At 44.0% G+C, this 14,887-nt stretch overlaps 1 protein-coding gene across 1 annotated transcript in view; it reads left to right on the top strand.

Annotated features, from left to right (window-relative positions):
• Pik3r5 (phosphoinositide-3-kinase regulatory subunit 5) overlaps positions 1-14,887 on the top strand; it is a 74,397-nt gene that overhangs the window by 47,788 nt on the left and 11,722 nt on the right. The window contains exons 3-5 of the mRNA XM_078042875.1: positions 1,353-1,453; positions 2,320-2,388; positions 3,159-3,297. Of these exons, the coding sequence (XP_077899001.1) occupies positions 1,353-1,453; positions 2,320-2,388; positions 3,159-3,297 (309 nt within the window). The remainder of the gene's footprint in view (positions 1-1,352; positions 1,454-2,319; positions 2,389-3,158; positions 3,298-14,887) is intronic.

Below are 14,887 nucleotides of genomic sequence, written 5' to 3'. Positions count from 1 at the left end.
GTGCTGAGGATTGAACCCAGGCCGCACGCATGCCAGACGAGCGCGCTACCGCCTGAGCCACATTCCCAGCCCCCCTGCTGGTTCTTAAACGTACCTGGTTTTTCCCATTTCAGGACCTTTGCACCTGCTGCCTGGAATTCTTCCCTAAGAATGTGCATAGCTGGCTCCTTCTCATGCATGTCTCAACTGAAATGTCACCTCCATGGAGCTATCCCTGGCCTTCAGCATTAGACAGATATGCATTAAAACTGTCTTTAATTGGCTGTACACTCTTGTGCAAGCTACCTATCCTTTCAGGACTCCACTTATCTTGTCTGTAAAATGGGAATGATGATAACAGGACTCACATTTCTGAAGGGAGCTTGGGACATTCAAAGCAGATAATATATGCAAAGGCAAAGTAGCATCATATTGACACATAGTAGGTGATCAATAAAATAAAAATTTCCCTTCTTGCCTACTGCCCACGTTTTGATGGGGCCTAAGCTTGCAGAGTTGAGGAGCATTGTTAAGTCAAAGAATGTGAAAAGATCTGACTTTGGCAAGTTCTATGAAAACCTGTGTTTAGAGATCTCCTGGCCTTTAGAAGGAGTCCATGCACATAAGGAGACATGGAGTTTAAATTCCATGAAATATACTGTCAATACACATCCACCCTTCCTAATCTCCTTTTCCCCACCCCCTGACATATAACCTCCCTTAATTCCTGTGACCACACCATTTCATTTTTAGGGGTTTACCCTTATTGACTTCAGGGAAACAGAGACAAACCTACTAAGAAAGTCTGAGGAAGTTATAGCAACCAAGTGCTCATTATAGCTTTTGAGCTATAAGTGAATTTAGCTTCCCCTTCCTGGGTTCCATTACCAGGCAGTTCAGGGAAACTCCATGATTGTCACAGATACCTTCTTGGGTCATAGGGTGGAGCTGGCTGTGGCTCCTCTATTTATTCCACAGTTTCTTAGCTCTGACCTAACTTCCTTGGGTCTCATCGGCACCAGCACACATTGCAGGAAAGCAGGGGAGATGGAGCACCAGTGCTCCCCAGAGGTGCAGGGGCAGAGTGACCTCAAGTCCATTGGCCTCTAAGGGGATCCCAGCCCACGTCTCCAATCTGTGCTCTTGAGCCTCTTGTGCAGGAATAGGAAATGGGTCATCATGTCTCGATGGGGTAGGGGAGCACATTGGTTCAGCGTGCTCACGAAGGCTGTCTCACTTTAGAAAGGAATGTTCCAGTGCCATCCCCAAGAGAAGAATGTCCCAGTATAGATCTCCCCTCTCTATAGCTCCTGACTGAGGGTGGACAGAAGAGAACTGAGCTGATCACTTGCCTCTTTTTACTCCCTTTCTAGCGGGGCTGTGTCTGAATTGCTGGAGCCTACAGGAGCTGGTCAGCAGGGACCCGGGCCACTTCCTCATCCTCCTGGAGCAGATCCTGCAGAAAACCCGAGAGGTGAAGGTGTCCCCTAGCACCCTCAAAGGCAGAGCTCTGGGTTTGGCGTGGTAGAATTGAGAAATCTTATGTCTGGATGCTGAGGCATTGAGGGTATCTGGAAAGGGGTGTGTTCTCTCTAGTGTGAACAGGGGATCCAGAGACCTGAGCTGAAGCCTCTTGGGACTGACATTGCTTGTAAGTCCAGCAATAGACTAGCAAGGAGGGAGGAAGCTTAACCCAATCCCTTTTCTCAAAAGGACCCATAAGAACAAAGGCATAGAAGAGAAGAAAGAGAAGACCAATTGGGAAGGGAAACCGAGGCCTCCTTTGACAGTTCATGGCTTTTATAACCAAGGAATGCATGCCAGGCTGAGCTGGACGAGGCTTCCAGAACATCTGTGAATCCCAAAGGAGGATTCTGGCTCTTTTATAAAGAATTCTCTTATTTTATGGGTTTTTTTTTTTAAGTGAATGATTGAGTTTGGAAAATGTGATTTTTCTTCAGTTGGCTCCCTCTATAAAAAAGAAAGTCTTCGTTTATCAAGACATCTAAGGTTACTGTTCTGGCCTTACCATTACCTGGTGCTTTTCATACTGTGATCCCAAGCAAGCCAGCCTAAGCACTAAACTGTGTCTGAGGTGCTGGACTTATAAACCCAAATAAAGAGGACCAACACTCCTGTAGGAACAGGGCAGAGTTTGGTAGAAGGGACTGAATAGGAGTTGTGGCAGATGCCTCATGGATCCAGAGTAAAGAGAAGGAAAAGTCTAAATTTCATCCAGCACAGAAGAGAGAGTGGGAGAGTTTTCTGTGCCTCCAACCCCTCTGAGTTCCAGAATGGGCCATGAGAATGCTGCATTTGACCTCTCCATCCTCTCCACAGGTCCAAGAGAAGGGTACCTATGACCTCCTCACCCCACTGGCTCTACTCTTCTATTCCACTGTCCTCTGTGTAAGTTCACATGGGCCCAAGCAGGAGAGGGAGGAGAGGAGAAGGGAGGAGAAGGATGAGCAACTTCTGTCGGGGTCACAGTGCTCACTCCTCTGAGGATCAACAGAGAGAGAAACTCTAGGTTTTTATCTTGAGATAGTTTTTGACCTTCTGATGTCTTGAGAGCTGCCATCTTGAGGGGGCCTCTGGTAATTCCTCGTGGCTGCCATTGTACCTGGCATCTCTGGGCTTCCATAGAGGAACTGCTGTGACAGTGTATTCATTAACCACAAGAGAGATTCCATGGAGAGATTTTGTGTCCACCTCAATTTTGACCCCAGTGGTCACTTTCACCCAGTGTGGTCATCTCTCATATTCACCAGACTGGTGACCGAAATGACTGTGTACATGGATTCATTCTACCCAAAGCATAAACACTTGCCTGTAGTGAGGATGTTTAACTACAGGATGGAAGATCCTTCTCCAAAATAAGTGGCAACCATGCACAGGGTACAATGACCTTGAGGTGACAACTTTGCAGAGAGGCTCTCTCAAGTTTGGGTAAACTGTGTCTGTCTGGTCAAAACAAGGCCCTGGGTGCCATCTTGCCCATCTGTGACTCACTCCCTGTAACTCATTTCTCATTCTTCCTAATCTTGTTCTGCAACACATTGCTCCCAGGAAATGATCATTTTGTAGAACATTCCAGAAAGGGAGAAGAAGCTGTCCTGCAATATCAGTGAGTTTTTTTTCTCACCTGCATCTCTCTTGCTGCCCCTTGTCTGTCCTAGACCCCACACTTCCCACCAGACTCAGATCTCCTTCTGAAGGCAGCCCGGACCTACCACCAGTTCCTGACCTGGCCTGTTCCTTACTGCAGCATCTACCAGGAACTGCTTACCTTCATCGATGCTGAACTCAAGGCCCCAGGTGAGTGTTGAGCACAAGGAGCAGGGCCTGTGTGGTCAGGTAGCTTCTAGTTCTTCTGAAATGTTCTTTGGTTACGCCCCTCCTCACCTTTTAACCTTTAGCTCACCTCTGCCCATGCCCTGGTCAAAACCTTCTAAACACAACATCAAGTGCCTGAGTCTGCACAAGCTACAGCAGTAAGTGTGGAAGGAAACCCAAGGAGAGATCTTTAGGGGAAGCTGGAGCAAGTGCTCAGGACAAGAAGACCCCAGCACTTCACCTGTGCCTCTGCTCCAGGTAGCAAAGGGATCTCCAGGTTTGCTCAGGTCAGTCAGAGAAGCCTCCAGAACATTGACTAGAGATCCTGACTTGTTCTCTTTGCCCCAGGAGCAAATTGGCATATGTGGGTTAACAGTGTGGGTTAACAGTTAACATGGGAGAATGGTTGGTGATGGGAAAGGACAGGCTGATGGTCACTATGCAAGTGTGCATGAGGACTTGGTACTGTCCAGGTTTTTACATGTGGAGTCTGAAAAGGATGGATTCTTCAGAAATCAAAAATACTATTATAGACATACAAATGAAGTCTAAGAAAACTATGATAGAGCAAGAGAAAACATAATCAAATACGATATGGTAGCCCTATATTATAATTCATCACAGTGATATTCCAAGGAACAGAGTCGCATAACATCTTAACAGATGTCTCTGAAACATTTGGTAGAATTCAACATGCAGTCCGGATATTCAAAACCTCTCAATATATGGAAATTATTTCCATGGAAGTATTTTAAATATGGCTTCAGCCCAAGGTTAAGTACCAGAGAGGCACTTCCTTTAGACTCAGTTGTCTTTTTGCTTATAGTTATTTTGCCTATGCAAAAAAGCCAGAAATAAAGATATTTCCTCATCAAGAGAAGATAACATTTTAATGATTTAGAGTTCAAACAAGAGAAGTCTAAGAGAATCACCAGAATGAATAATTGTCAGAACTAGAAAATGGGCAGCTTAAGTGTTTTCCCATATAGTGTTTTCTGTTATATACCCTTATCTGATATCAACAGATAAGGGTATATAACAGAGAGAAAAACAGAATAACAATTAAAAACATGAAAGAAATAACAAATATAAGTAAGCTACACAGATAAAACAAACTATACTGAAGATAAATAATTCAAGAGTCATATCGCTGGATTGAATCAATATTTTAATAACAAGTGTTAGAAAAATAAATGCAATTCTAATCAAAATACCAACCACATCTTTTTAAAATTTAACAAATTGAGTCTATTTGAAAGAAATAGCATTTATTTGTGCAGTTACTATATATATATCTATATAAAAGATATATATATAAAATATATATACTATATATATAAAAGATTATATATATATATATATATATATATATATATATAATCTTTTAAAAGAGAATAAAAATGGGGGCTGGGGTTATAGCTCAGCGGTGGAGCACTTGCCTAGCACGCGCAAGACCCTGGATTTGATCCTCAAAACCACATAAAGATAAATAAATAAAATAAAGATATTGTGTCCAACTGCAACTAAAAAATAAATATTTTTTTAAAAAGAGAATAAAAATGTGCCTCAGTGGTAGTGTGCTTGCCTAGCACATGTGAGGCACTGGGTTTGATGCTCAGCAGCACATAAAAAAAAAAAAAAATAAAATAAAGGTATTGTATCCATCTACAACTAAAAATATATATATTTTAAAAATGAGATATTTCCCTTACTAGGTCTTTGAAGGTAGTACAGAGCTATGGTAATTAAAATAGCACCTATTGGTATAAGAATAGATAGATTAATGGAACAAAATATAATATCTAGAAACAGAATATTAAAAATTTATTATATGACAAAACAGCATCCACCAATCAGTGATGAAAGAGTTCAGACATTTAATAAGTGGTATCAGGATAATTGACAGTTCATGAGAGTTAGAACTTCATCTCAAAAAAAAAAAACAAAACAAAAAGACACATCAAAAAATACCCAAATGGATTCCCATCTCAGATAAAACAACTTGCAGATAGATGAAAGGTTTAAGTGTGGAAAGCAAAGTCAGGAAAGCAGTAGAAGAAAATAAATTACATCACCCTGGACTGGAGAAGAGTTATCAAACATCCCCAACGCAAAAGTGATAAAGAGGACTGAGGTTGTGGCTTAGTGGCAGAGTGCTTGTCTAGCACATGTGAGGCACTGGGTTTGATCCTCAGCAGCACATAAAAATAAATAAATAAATAAATGATTTTAAAAAGTGATAAAGATTTACAAAGGTTTGGGGGCTTGGGGTGTGGTTCAGTGGTAGGGTGCTTGCCTAGCATGCACAAGGCCCTGGGATCAATCACCAATGTTAAAAAAGAAAAGATTTTTCAAATCATAAATATTTGAAAGCATAAAATTTAAAGCCTTTATGTGGCTTTAAAACCCCTATAATAATGAAACATAAATAACAAGCTAAAACAATTGTGACCAAAATGAATATTTCAAACCCATGATATTTAAAAATAGCCACACCAAGGGAAATAGAAATAAGCACATGATTCAAGTACATCCAAAAAGAACCATGAATGAATGAGCAATGCCCCCCCATATTCATTTTCATTAGTAATAAAGCAAATGCAAAACTAAAGAATGAATGCTTTCTTTTTGCCACCCAATTGGCAAAAACAAAAGAAGAAGGATGAATGAAAATATCAGTGATGTTGAGGAAAATTGGGGCAGAGTTGGCTAAACATCAGAAGACCCTTTTGTTCTGCAGTTCCATTCCTCTAAGTCGATCCTGATGAGTAACTATGGCTGAGCAAAGATTCAGCTACAAAGATGTTCTTTCCTCCTAATTGTCAATCAATGCCAGAACATTTAAAATATCGAACACAGTTCAGTATACTGTGGCAAAGTCATTCAGTGGAATGCTATTCAATTATTAAAAACAATACTGAAGAAACAGTTCTTTAGGTCAAAGATGTTGACTAACTTGTTGAGAATAAAAGCAGGACCCCCAATACTATGTATACTGTAATCCCATTTCTAGTTTTCCATTAAAATGTACATCCGTTCCAAGTCCCATTTAGCCCTGGCAGCATTTAATTGGCATTAAACACACTCAGGATTGAAGTATCAAATCTTATCACCCAACTCATGGACCCTAAAAAGCTCAAAACTGAAGATTTGTTTGTAAATTCCTTTGGAAGGGTTCATGACTTCTTTTTCCAACCAATCGACTGGTCTGTCTTACCCTGGCCAATCAGCTGATCTGTCTGCCTCCCAACCAATCAGCTGATCTGTCTGCCTCCCAACCAATCAGCTGATCTGTCTTTCTCCCAACCAATCAGCTGATCTCTGTCTCACAACCAATCAGCTGATCTGTATGTCTCCCAACCAATCAGCTGGTCTGTCTGTTCCCCCCAACCCCACTGGTCTATCTTCCTCCAACCAGTCAGCTGACTGTCACAATTGAGCAGAGCAGGTTCCAGCTAGGGTTGGCCAACCCCAAAATCTACCCATAAGATGGGCCTCACTTTATTGTAGATACTTGCATATGGAATAAGCAGGAAGGCCTCAAGGAGGCCTTGGACGTGGAGAGGCACTCAGGCAAATTATAAATAGTCTCCCAACATAACTTTCTGAGATACCCTAAATCAACCAACCACTTTAAAATCTCTCTCTTTCATTTTCTCCTCCCACTTCTCCTCAAAACAAACAGATCTGGACCTCTTTGGACCTCTTGCTAGTGACTGGAGTTCTCTTACCAGGAAGCCAAGTGTTTCTTCCCTTCTGTAATTTGGAGAGAAAGAATTCAAAATGTGTATGCCTTGGCAGGGTCTTTGGCTGATACCAAAGATCTGTGACTCTTTCTTATTTTGAAATGGGCAGTGAAGATGTTGGGGTGGGGGAGGGGTGTCACCTGTGGGGAGGCCGCTTCCCAATTTCAGATAATACCAACTGGCTCCCCTTTGTGGAATGGGTGCTATGCCTTGAGGTATTTTTTGTGGGCAGCTGGGCTGGAGCTCTGTTCACACCAGCAAGCAGATGTGGGGAGGAGGGGTGGGTGGGGTAAGGCTCAGACCCTGTGCTGAGGGGATGCTAGGTCTGAGACACAAAAGCCACAGAGCAGACACTGGAGATGGAGATGGAAAGGGAAGGAGGGTCCTTTGCCTTGGAGCAGGGAGGACCCTGAGAACCATCACTCAAGGCACTGAGGGACATTGCCCCTGGGACCACAGGAGGCTTCAGATATCCTGGTGACCAGGGAGAAGGCAGATGCCTAGAAAGGGAAACTCAGGCCAAGCTGCCCATACTAGAAATTTCTCTTCATCCAGGGAAAGCAGAACTGAAATAGGAAACCATTTACTCTACTTCATACCAGAGAATGATTTTCAAACAGTTAAAAAGCACATACAAATGGCCAGGTGCAGTGGCACATGCCTGTAATCCTAGCAGCCTAGGAGGCTGAGGCAGGAGGATTGAGAGTTCAAAACCAGGCTCAGCAAAAGCGAGGCAACTAAGCAACTCAGTGAGACTCTGTCTCTAAAATATAGAAGAGGGCTGGGGATGTGGCTTACTGGTCAAGTGCCCCTGAGTTCAATCCCTGGTACCAATAAATAAATAAACCAAAACAACAGCAACAAAACACATACAAATGGAACCACCATTTCACCCAATTATTCCAGTTTTCCTGCTCCTCAGCATATATCCAAAAAGTTTAAAATCAGCATACTACAGTGATTAGCCACGTCAGTGTTCGTAGCAGCACAGTTCACAATAGCTAAGTTGTGGAAGCAACCTAGATGCCCATCAGCAGATGAATGTGTAAATAAATTGTGGTATATACACACAATGGACTATTACTCAGCTATAAAGAAGAGTAACTTTATGACATTTGCCAGTAAATGGATGGATCTGGAGAATATCATGCTAAGTGAAAGAGCCAATTCCAAAAATCCAAATGTTGAATGTTTTCACTGATATGTGGAAACTAAACTGATATGTGGGGGAGGGGAAGAAGCGAAGTTTAGTAGATTAGACAAAGGGGAATGAAAGGAAGTGGGGGTAGGAATAGGAAAGATAGTAGAATAAATCTAACATAATGTTTCTATGTACACATATGAAATCACCTAAGTAAACCCCACCATTGTGCCCACCCACAAGAATGGGATCCTAATTAGAATAAGATATATCCCATGCTTGTATAATTTTGTCAAAATGGATTCTACTGTCATGTATAACTAAAAAGAACCGATAAAATAAAATTTTTAAAAAATGTAAATGGTAAAATGAACTAGATATACAAATCAATACAAGCATTGAAACTGATGGAAACATTGCATGATAAAAGGCTTTTTCATGAGAATTTTGTAAATATGAACCAAACTTATACAAGTATGGTAATATTTTTATGGATTATTCAAGGATAACAAAAAGAAACTATAGAAAATATCATTGAAGGGCTGAGCAGTCACCACTTAATATCAGATTCATAACTCAAATGCCCTCATTTCAGGTTTCATCATTGCAATAAATAATACATAAATACTTAAAGCCAAAAAAAAAAAAAACCCCACATACAAATATATTGTGAGCCTGTGTTAGAGATGAAGTCAGCTCACTGCTGAGGGAACCGTCGAGAGGTGGTTTAAAGAAAGATATGAAAAACTGATACAAGTGTACCATATAAACTAGAGTAAGATCGGAGCTTTGGGTGCAAAATTAGCTGCTATGGTAAAGAGGAATGAAAACCAGCATTTCTTGGGTTCTGTTTTCTACCCAACAACAATCACTTGCAACTGATCTCCCTTCTACAAGTTCATCTCCAGTTTTACAGAACGTGAGCCCTAATCAATAGCAAACAGTAGGTTAAATAAAATGACCTTCATCTACCTGAACGGAAGGTACGTTTATTAGCAAAATGCTGCCAATGTCTGGGCTTGGCACAGAATCACGAGCCACCACACACCTTGTAGATTTAAACAGCAATCCTTTATTCCCGAACTCACACCGGCCTCTACACAAACAGGTTCTGGGGCAATCTAAAATCTCTCCGCCCAATTTACCTACTCCATGAGGCTTTTTTCAAATCCCATTTGAATCTCACAAGAACTCAACGGGAATAAGCAGCAGGAACACACTAATCCCAGCAGCAATAATCTTCAACCTCCAACTTCCCTGAAACCCCTATTGTCTCAAACCGGGAACGCCTTAAACTCAAGGAGCAAGGAAACTTCCTCAAACCTGATCAGCTCTAAACCCGGATCCGCCCTGGTCTTTGAGCAAGGTCACCTTACTAAAGCATACATGCAACATCCCATCGAATGTCCTCTAAGCAGCATGGGGTACGCTGGCAAGGAGATTTTGATGCGTCATTCCTACTTGGCAATGGCCCTCAGCAAAATACTTCAGTATGATTTTTGGTGATACTCGTGCCTGAGTCCTCCCTCTTCCCCCAGAAATCCCAGCAGAGGGAGGTAATAGAAGGAATTTGCAGAGGGCAGTAATGGAGCCCGGGAACCTGAGGCTTTGGAGAAAAGCCGAATAATTTAGTTGTTAGCTGTGCTTGGTAACCCAACCAAGTTTTCAGATCCTGGGTCTGCTACTCACTATCTGTAGGGCTTTCAGAGAGACATTTAACTTTTATAACCCTCAGTTTCCTCATCTGTCAAATGAGCCGTTTGTGAGGATTAATTCTGCCTACACTGATGTCACATTGCTGTGGTCAGAAGATGGTGGTGTTAGTTCAAGAGATGGGTCCCTGCAAGGTTGGCAGGGAGAAGGTGACAAGGGGCCTGGGGAGCTGGGCCCTCCAGGCCATGGAGCCTTAGTGTCCCGGTTGCCATGGAGATTGTGGCTGGGTGGCAAAGGAAGCGGGCTGGTTATCAAGGCTGGGGGCCTCCCCCTTCTTCCTGACTCCACCCCCAATGGGGTCACCTTCAGCCTGTCTGCTGGGGGTGGCAGGAAACCTCACGTCAGCGCCACTGGGTCCTGCCACCCCACAGCCCTCTGGAGCTCAGCCCACATGTTTGTTAAATATTTACCCGACACCCACACGGCAGCGCAGACCACAGACTCTCCTGCAAAGAATTGATCTGTAACGCTGAGTGGCACCCGTGGGCATCTTGTGTGCAAGTCACTCAGCAGTCTTCGAAGCACACAAAACCTCAAGGAACGCTGTCCCAGACCACAGCCTTGCAATGTCAGAGACACAGAGAAAGTCATAATATCCCATTTGACACACAAGAAAACTCAGACTCAGAGGATTCAGCATCCTTTGTCCAAAACGTAAAAATCCAGTGCAAGAGAAGGAATATGGATCTCGGTATGACAGAGACCTGGGCTTTGTCACTTACTAGTTGATGGTCTTGGGCAAGTTATGTATGATTGCTGAGCTTCCCTGTCAAGAGCAAGACTTAAGCTGATGATGAGGATGACTACGTGAAAGATGAGATGGTTTCACTGACTGTGTGCTGATGGTGTGCTAACCACGGCCAACCATCCGTTGCACGTACTCTTAAAAGGCCTGTTGGGGGCTGGAGTGCTGGCTCAGTGGTAGAGCGCTTGCTTAGCACGTGTGAGGCACTGGGTTCCATCCTCAGCACCGCATTACGAAATAAATAAGCAAATAAATAAGTAAATATAAAGTTCTAAAAAAAGAACTCCTATTGGGTAGTGACTATCATACCCATTTTTCAGATGATGAAGCAGAAGCCTGGGCCATTGCATTAGCTGATACCGGGTCATGTAGCTCCTATATGACTCTTTGGTTCCAGAAACCATAACCTATTCTCCTGTTTGCATAATACTCTCTACCTGCAGGCAGAGAACAGGTGACTGTGTGAACCAAAGACCTTGGGCTGTTCCAGCGGTCTTTTTGTGTAACTTTCCTTTCTGGGGAATATCTTTTATTTTTCATTTTTTCCCCTTTTGGATACCACCAATGCTTTCCTGCCCTTTGACTTCCTGTCAAAGTAGAAGAAACCTCAACCTCAGCTCATTCAGTTTTGCCTAACAAATGGTAGCGGGTGAATTTCTAGATAGTCTTCCGTGGTAATAAGATTCTCTTAAGATATTACTCATTAAGACATTTGATTTTTATTCTTTTTTGTCTCTGACGATGGGATAAAGGGTTTAGTACATTTGAAGGAATGAATGTCAAACATCATTGACTAGTGGGTGGGGGAGATTTAGGGAAAAGGGCAGAGGGCAGGTGTCCCAAGAAATCACAGGTTGTGATCAGTTAAGACTAAGCTGGCTGCATATAACAGAAAGCCCCAAAGAACAGTGGCTTAAATTCATAAGGATTTATTTTTCCTGTCTGCAAAAGAAAAAAAAAATCTGGAAGAAGGTAGTCCAGCATTGGTAAGTGACCCTACAAACACCCTAGACTGGCCTTCTCTCAACTTTCTGTTCCACCATCCTTAGTTGGAGGCATTATCCTCAAGAACATTTCATGGTATAAGATGGCTGCTGGTGCTCTGGCTATCGTATCCACATGCCAGTTCACAGAAAGGAGGAAGGGAGAGAGGTTGCCAAAATGAAACCAGCCAACACCTTCTGCAAGGGTGATTGAGAAGTGTGACTTCGTAGCCCAGTGTCCCATTAGTGAGAAAGAAAAATGGATATTTCATAGATGATTAGAAGTTTCTGCTGCATAAGATTTACTTGTAAAAGTGGTACGGAAAAAAAAGGGGGGGAAGGGAAAAAAAGTGGTACGGAAAACTCAAATTGGGCCCATTGGTGTGACTCTTGGTAGGGCAGTGAGAGGGGTGTCATGGCAGGTCTTGCCTCACTTACCCCCAGGCCTGAGGCTCCACAAAGCTGGAGGAACTCACCCCACAGGCATTTCTGTGGCCTCACACCAGCATGTGTCTTTTGTTATCATTGTCCTGTTGGTTCCAAGAATTGAAACCCACTCTGGCAGCACGGAGATCTGCACACCAGTTTCCTTCCCCTTAGTATTTTTCCTCTTGCCTTTCCTAACCGCATCTCTTCCCATCCTCCGCTTCTCTGCTCCCAGACTCCCAACTGGCAGGGATCCCAGGTCTTCCTGGCCATGTCCTCCCCCTGGCTTTGTTTGAAGTCTCTGCTGTTCCTTCCTGCCCCATGCCTGCTGAGGCTACGTGGCCACCAGTCCCAGGTTTCTCTAACCCCTCTAGAATCCAGGATCCCAAGATGGGGAGCAAGAAGGTGTTACTCATGGGACCCCTGTTGGGAGAAAGCATAAGAGAAACCTTGTTACTGGGAGTGTCGTACCTGGGTCTGCTATAGATCAGGCTTTCCAGCCGTCAGCCATGAGCTGACATTAATTACAGAAACTGGAGGACTCAATGACACAGTCTTTGGGGATTGCAACACAGTTAGCCTGGGCTCTGCTTGACATTAGTGCGTGGACTTTGAAATCTTGCTTTTGGGCCTGGTAAGAGGAGACTTGAGTCAAACTGTTGTTGCTGCCTGCCTCACCTGTGCCAGGTACTCCCGGCAGCCTCGGCGAGGGGCACTGGTGTGTGGTTGACCTTATGTTAGTATTTGCTTGAGGGCAGAAGCGGTGCCTTTTCTGTATCCTTGGTCTTCACAATCTGCTGTATGTGTATAGAGCCATTTATTTGCCACCTTAAGAAGAGGCAGAAGCCTCAGTGGGCAAATGTGGTTCAACTGTGAAGAGTCCTGAATGCCTGGGCAAGGAGGTGGAACTTTGCACGACCACCTGGCACCCTGTGAGTACCCATTTTCTGTCCATAGGGGCTGGCTCCATTCCACTTCCTGCTGACAAGAACCTGAAATTAAGCACCACCCAGGCCGTGTTTTTGTTTTGGCTGTTCAACCTCTGCAGTTGGGGGTCTAAGGAGCAACCTCAGAAACCTGGTCCCATCTGCTAAGGAGACCAAATGTGTTTTTCAGTTTTCCATCACCATAACAAGATATCGACCATGTCCATCACTATAACAAAGTAGCCAAGAAAATTAATTTATAAAGAGAAAAGTTTTATCTGGGTTCACAGTCTGGAAAGTGCCAGCCCATGATCAAGTGGTCCCCATTGCTTTGGGCATGTGACCAGGTGGCACCTCATGGTGGCAGCCTATGGTACAGAAGGACCACTCCCCTCACTGACGGGAGACAACACATGGGAAGAGGAAGGAGCTGGGTTCCCACAATCCCCTTGGAGGGCACACCCTCAATAACCTAAGGTCTACTGTGCACTAGGCCCTACTTCTCAAAATTTCCATCACCTCCCAATAAATAACACCACCTGGGAGCAGGCGTTAACAAATGGGCTTTGGGGGACTCTTAGGATTCAAGTGATAGCCCGAGGGATGGGTCAAGGTCCCTGTTGAGAGAATGGGGGGTGGGGTTAGAGGTGAGGGACAGGCGTCCATGGACCCAGGCTCTCTGTTGAGGGAATGGGGTGTGGGGTTAAAGGTGATCTTGGTACTGGTGCTGCCACCTGCCTTAGCAGTGATGCTCTTTCTGGTGCCACCAGGGAACATCATGGAAAGCAAGGTCCCTTTGGCTTGCAGGATGCTGGGAGACATTTCTAATGTCACAATGTGCCCCAACAAATAGGGAGTTAGAGTACAATTTCTAAACCCAGTTCAGAGAGTCAGTTTGCAAAAAAAAAAAAAAAAAAAAAAAAAAGAAGGTCGATGGGATCAAAGCCTTCTTTCTCATTACAGGATGTTCTAATTTGTTCCCTGTTCTGACCCCAGCTCCTCCAGTCATCCCCCCAAACTCCACCCCCCATGATGAGCATTGAGGCCATTACCAAGAGAGGCCAAGAGAGGGGACTTGATGGGGTCGTCAGGGTGGGGTTGGTGGTTTTGTCTGATGATTGTGTGTTCCACTTGGCAACGGCTGAGGTCTTGAGTATTCGCCAGGCCAGCCAGCTCTGAAAACGCCTTCCTCTGGGTCAGGGTGTGCTGCAGGTGCCCTTTCACATAGCCCCCCAAGAATGAAGCAAAAAACCCACACGCCGTTACGGGGAGTCCATGCAAGGAATAGGGAGCAACCCCAGCTCTAACTGTAGTGTCATCCTAAAATAAGGCTAGGAAAATATACCAAGATACGTGGGTACAGGAATATAAGAAGACGTTTCTCATGACAGAGCTACAGAGGAGCAGAATCCATTGACACTCCAAAGACACAATCCCAGGAAGAGTGATGGTTAAGAGTGAGCGGTTGTATTGGGGGACAGGGGTAATCCTGGTAAGCTCTGGGAGGCCAAGTGGGGTCGGAAGCATTTTGAAGGAAATCTGATGTGGGAGGAGAGTGACTTCACAGCCTGCCGCTCCCCAGAGTGTGACCAACTGTATGTCCTGGGTCGACAGAGGCAGCGTTGGGGGTGGAGATGAGAGGTCAGTGGGATGTGGGCTATGTGTTAAAAATAAATAAATAAACAGGGCTGAGGATGGAGATCAGTGTAGAGAAATTACCTAGCATGAGCTGGGCCCTGGGTTCCATCCTTAGCACTGAAAAAGAAAGAAAGAGAGAAAGAGAGAGAGAGAGAGAGAGAGAGAGAGAGAGAGAGAGAGAGAGAGAGAGAGAGAGAAAGAAAGAAAGAAAGAAAGAAAGAAAGAAAGAGAGAGAAGAAAGAGAAAAGAAAAGA

This window comes from Ictidomys tridecemlineatus, chromosome 3 (genome assembly GCF_052094955.1).
Source record: "Ictidomys tridecemlineatus isolate mIctTri1 chromosome 3, mIctTri1.hap1, whole genome shotgun sequence".
Classification (NCBI taxonomy): Eukaryota; Metazoa; Chordata; class Mammalia; order Rodentia; family Sciuridae; genus Ictidomys; species Ictidomys tridecemlineatus.
Note: the sequence above shows the minus strand (reverse complement) of the source record. Positions and strands in the feature narration are given on the sequence as shown.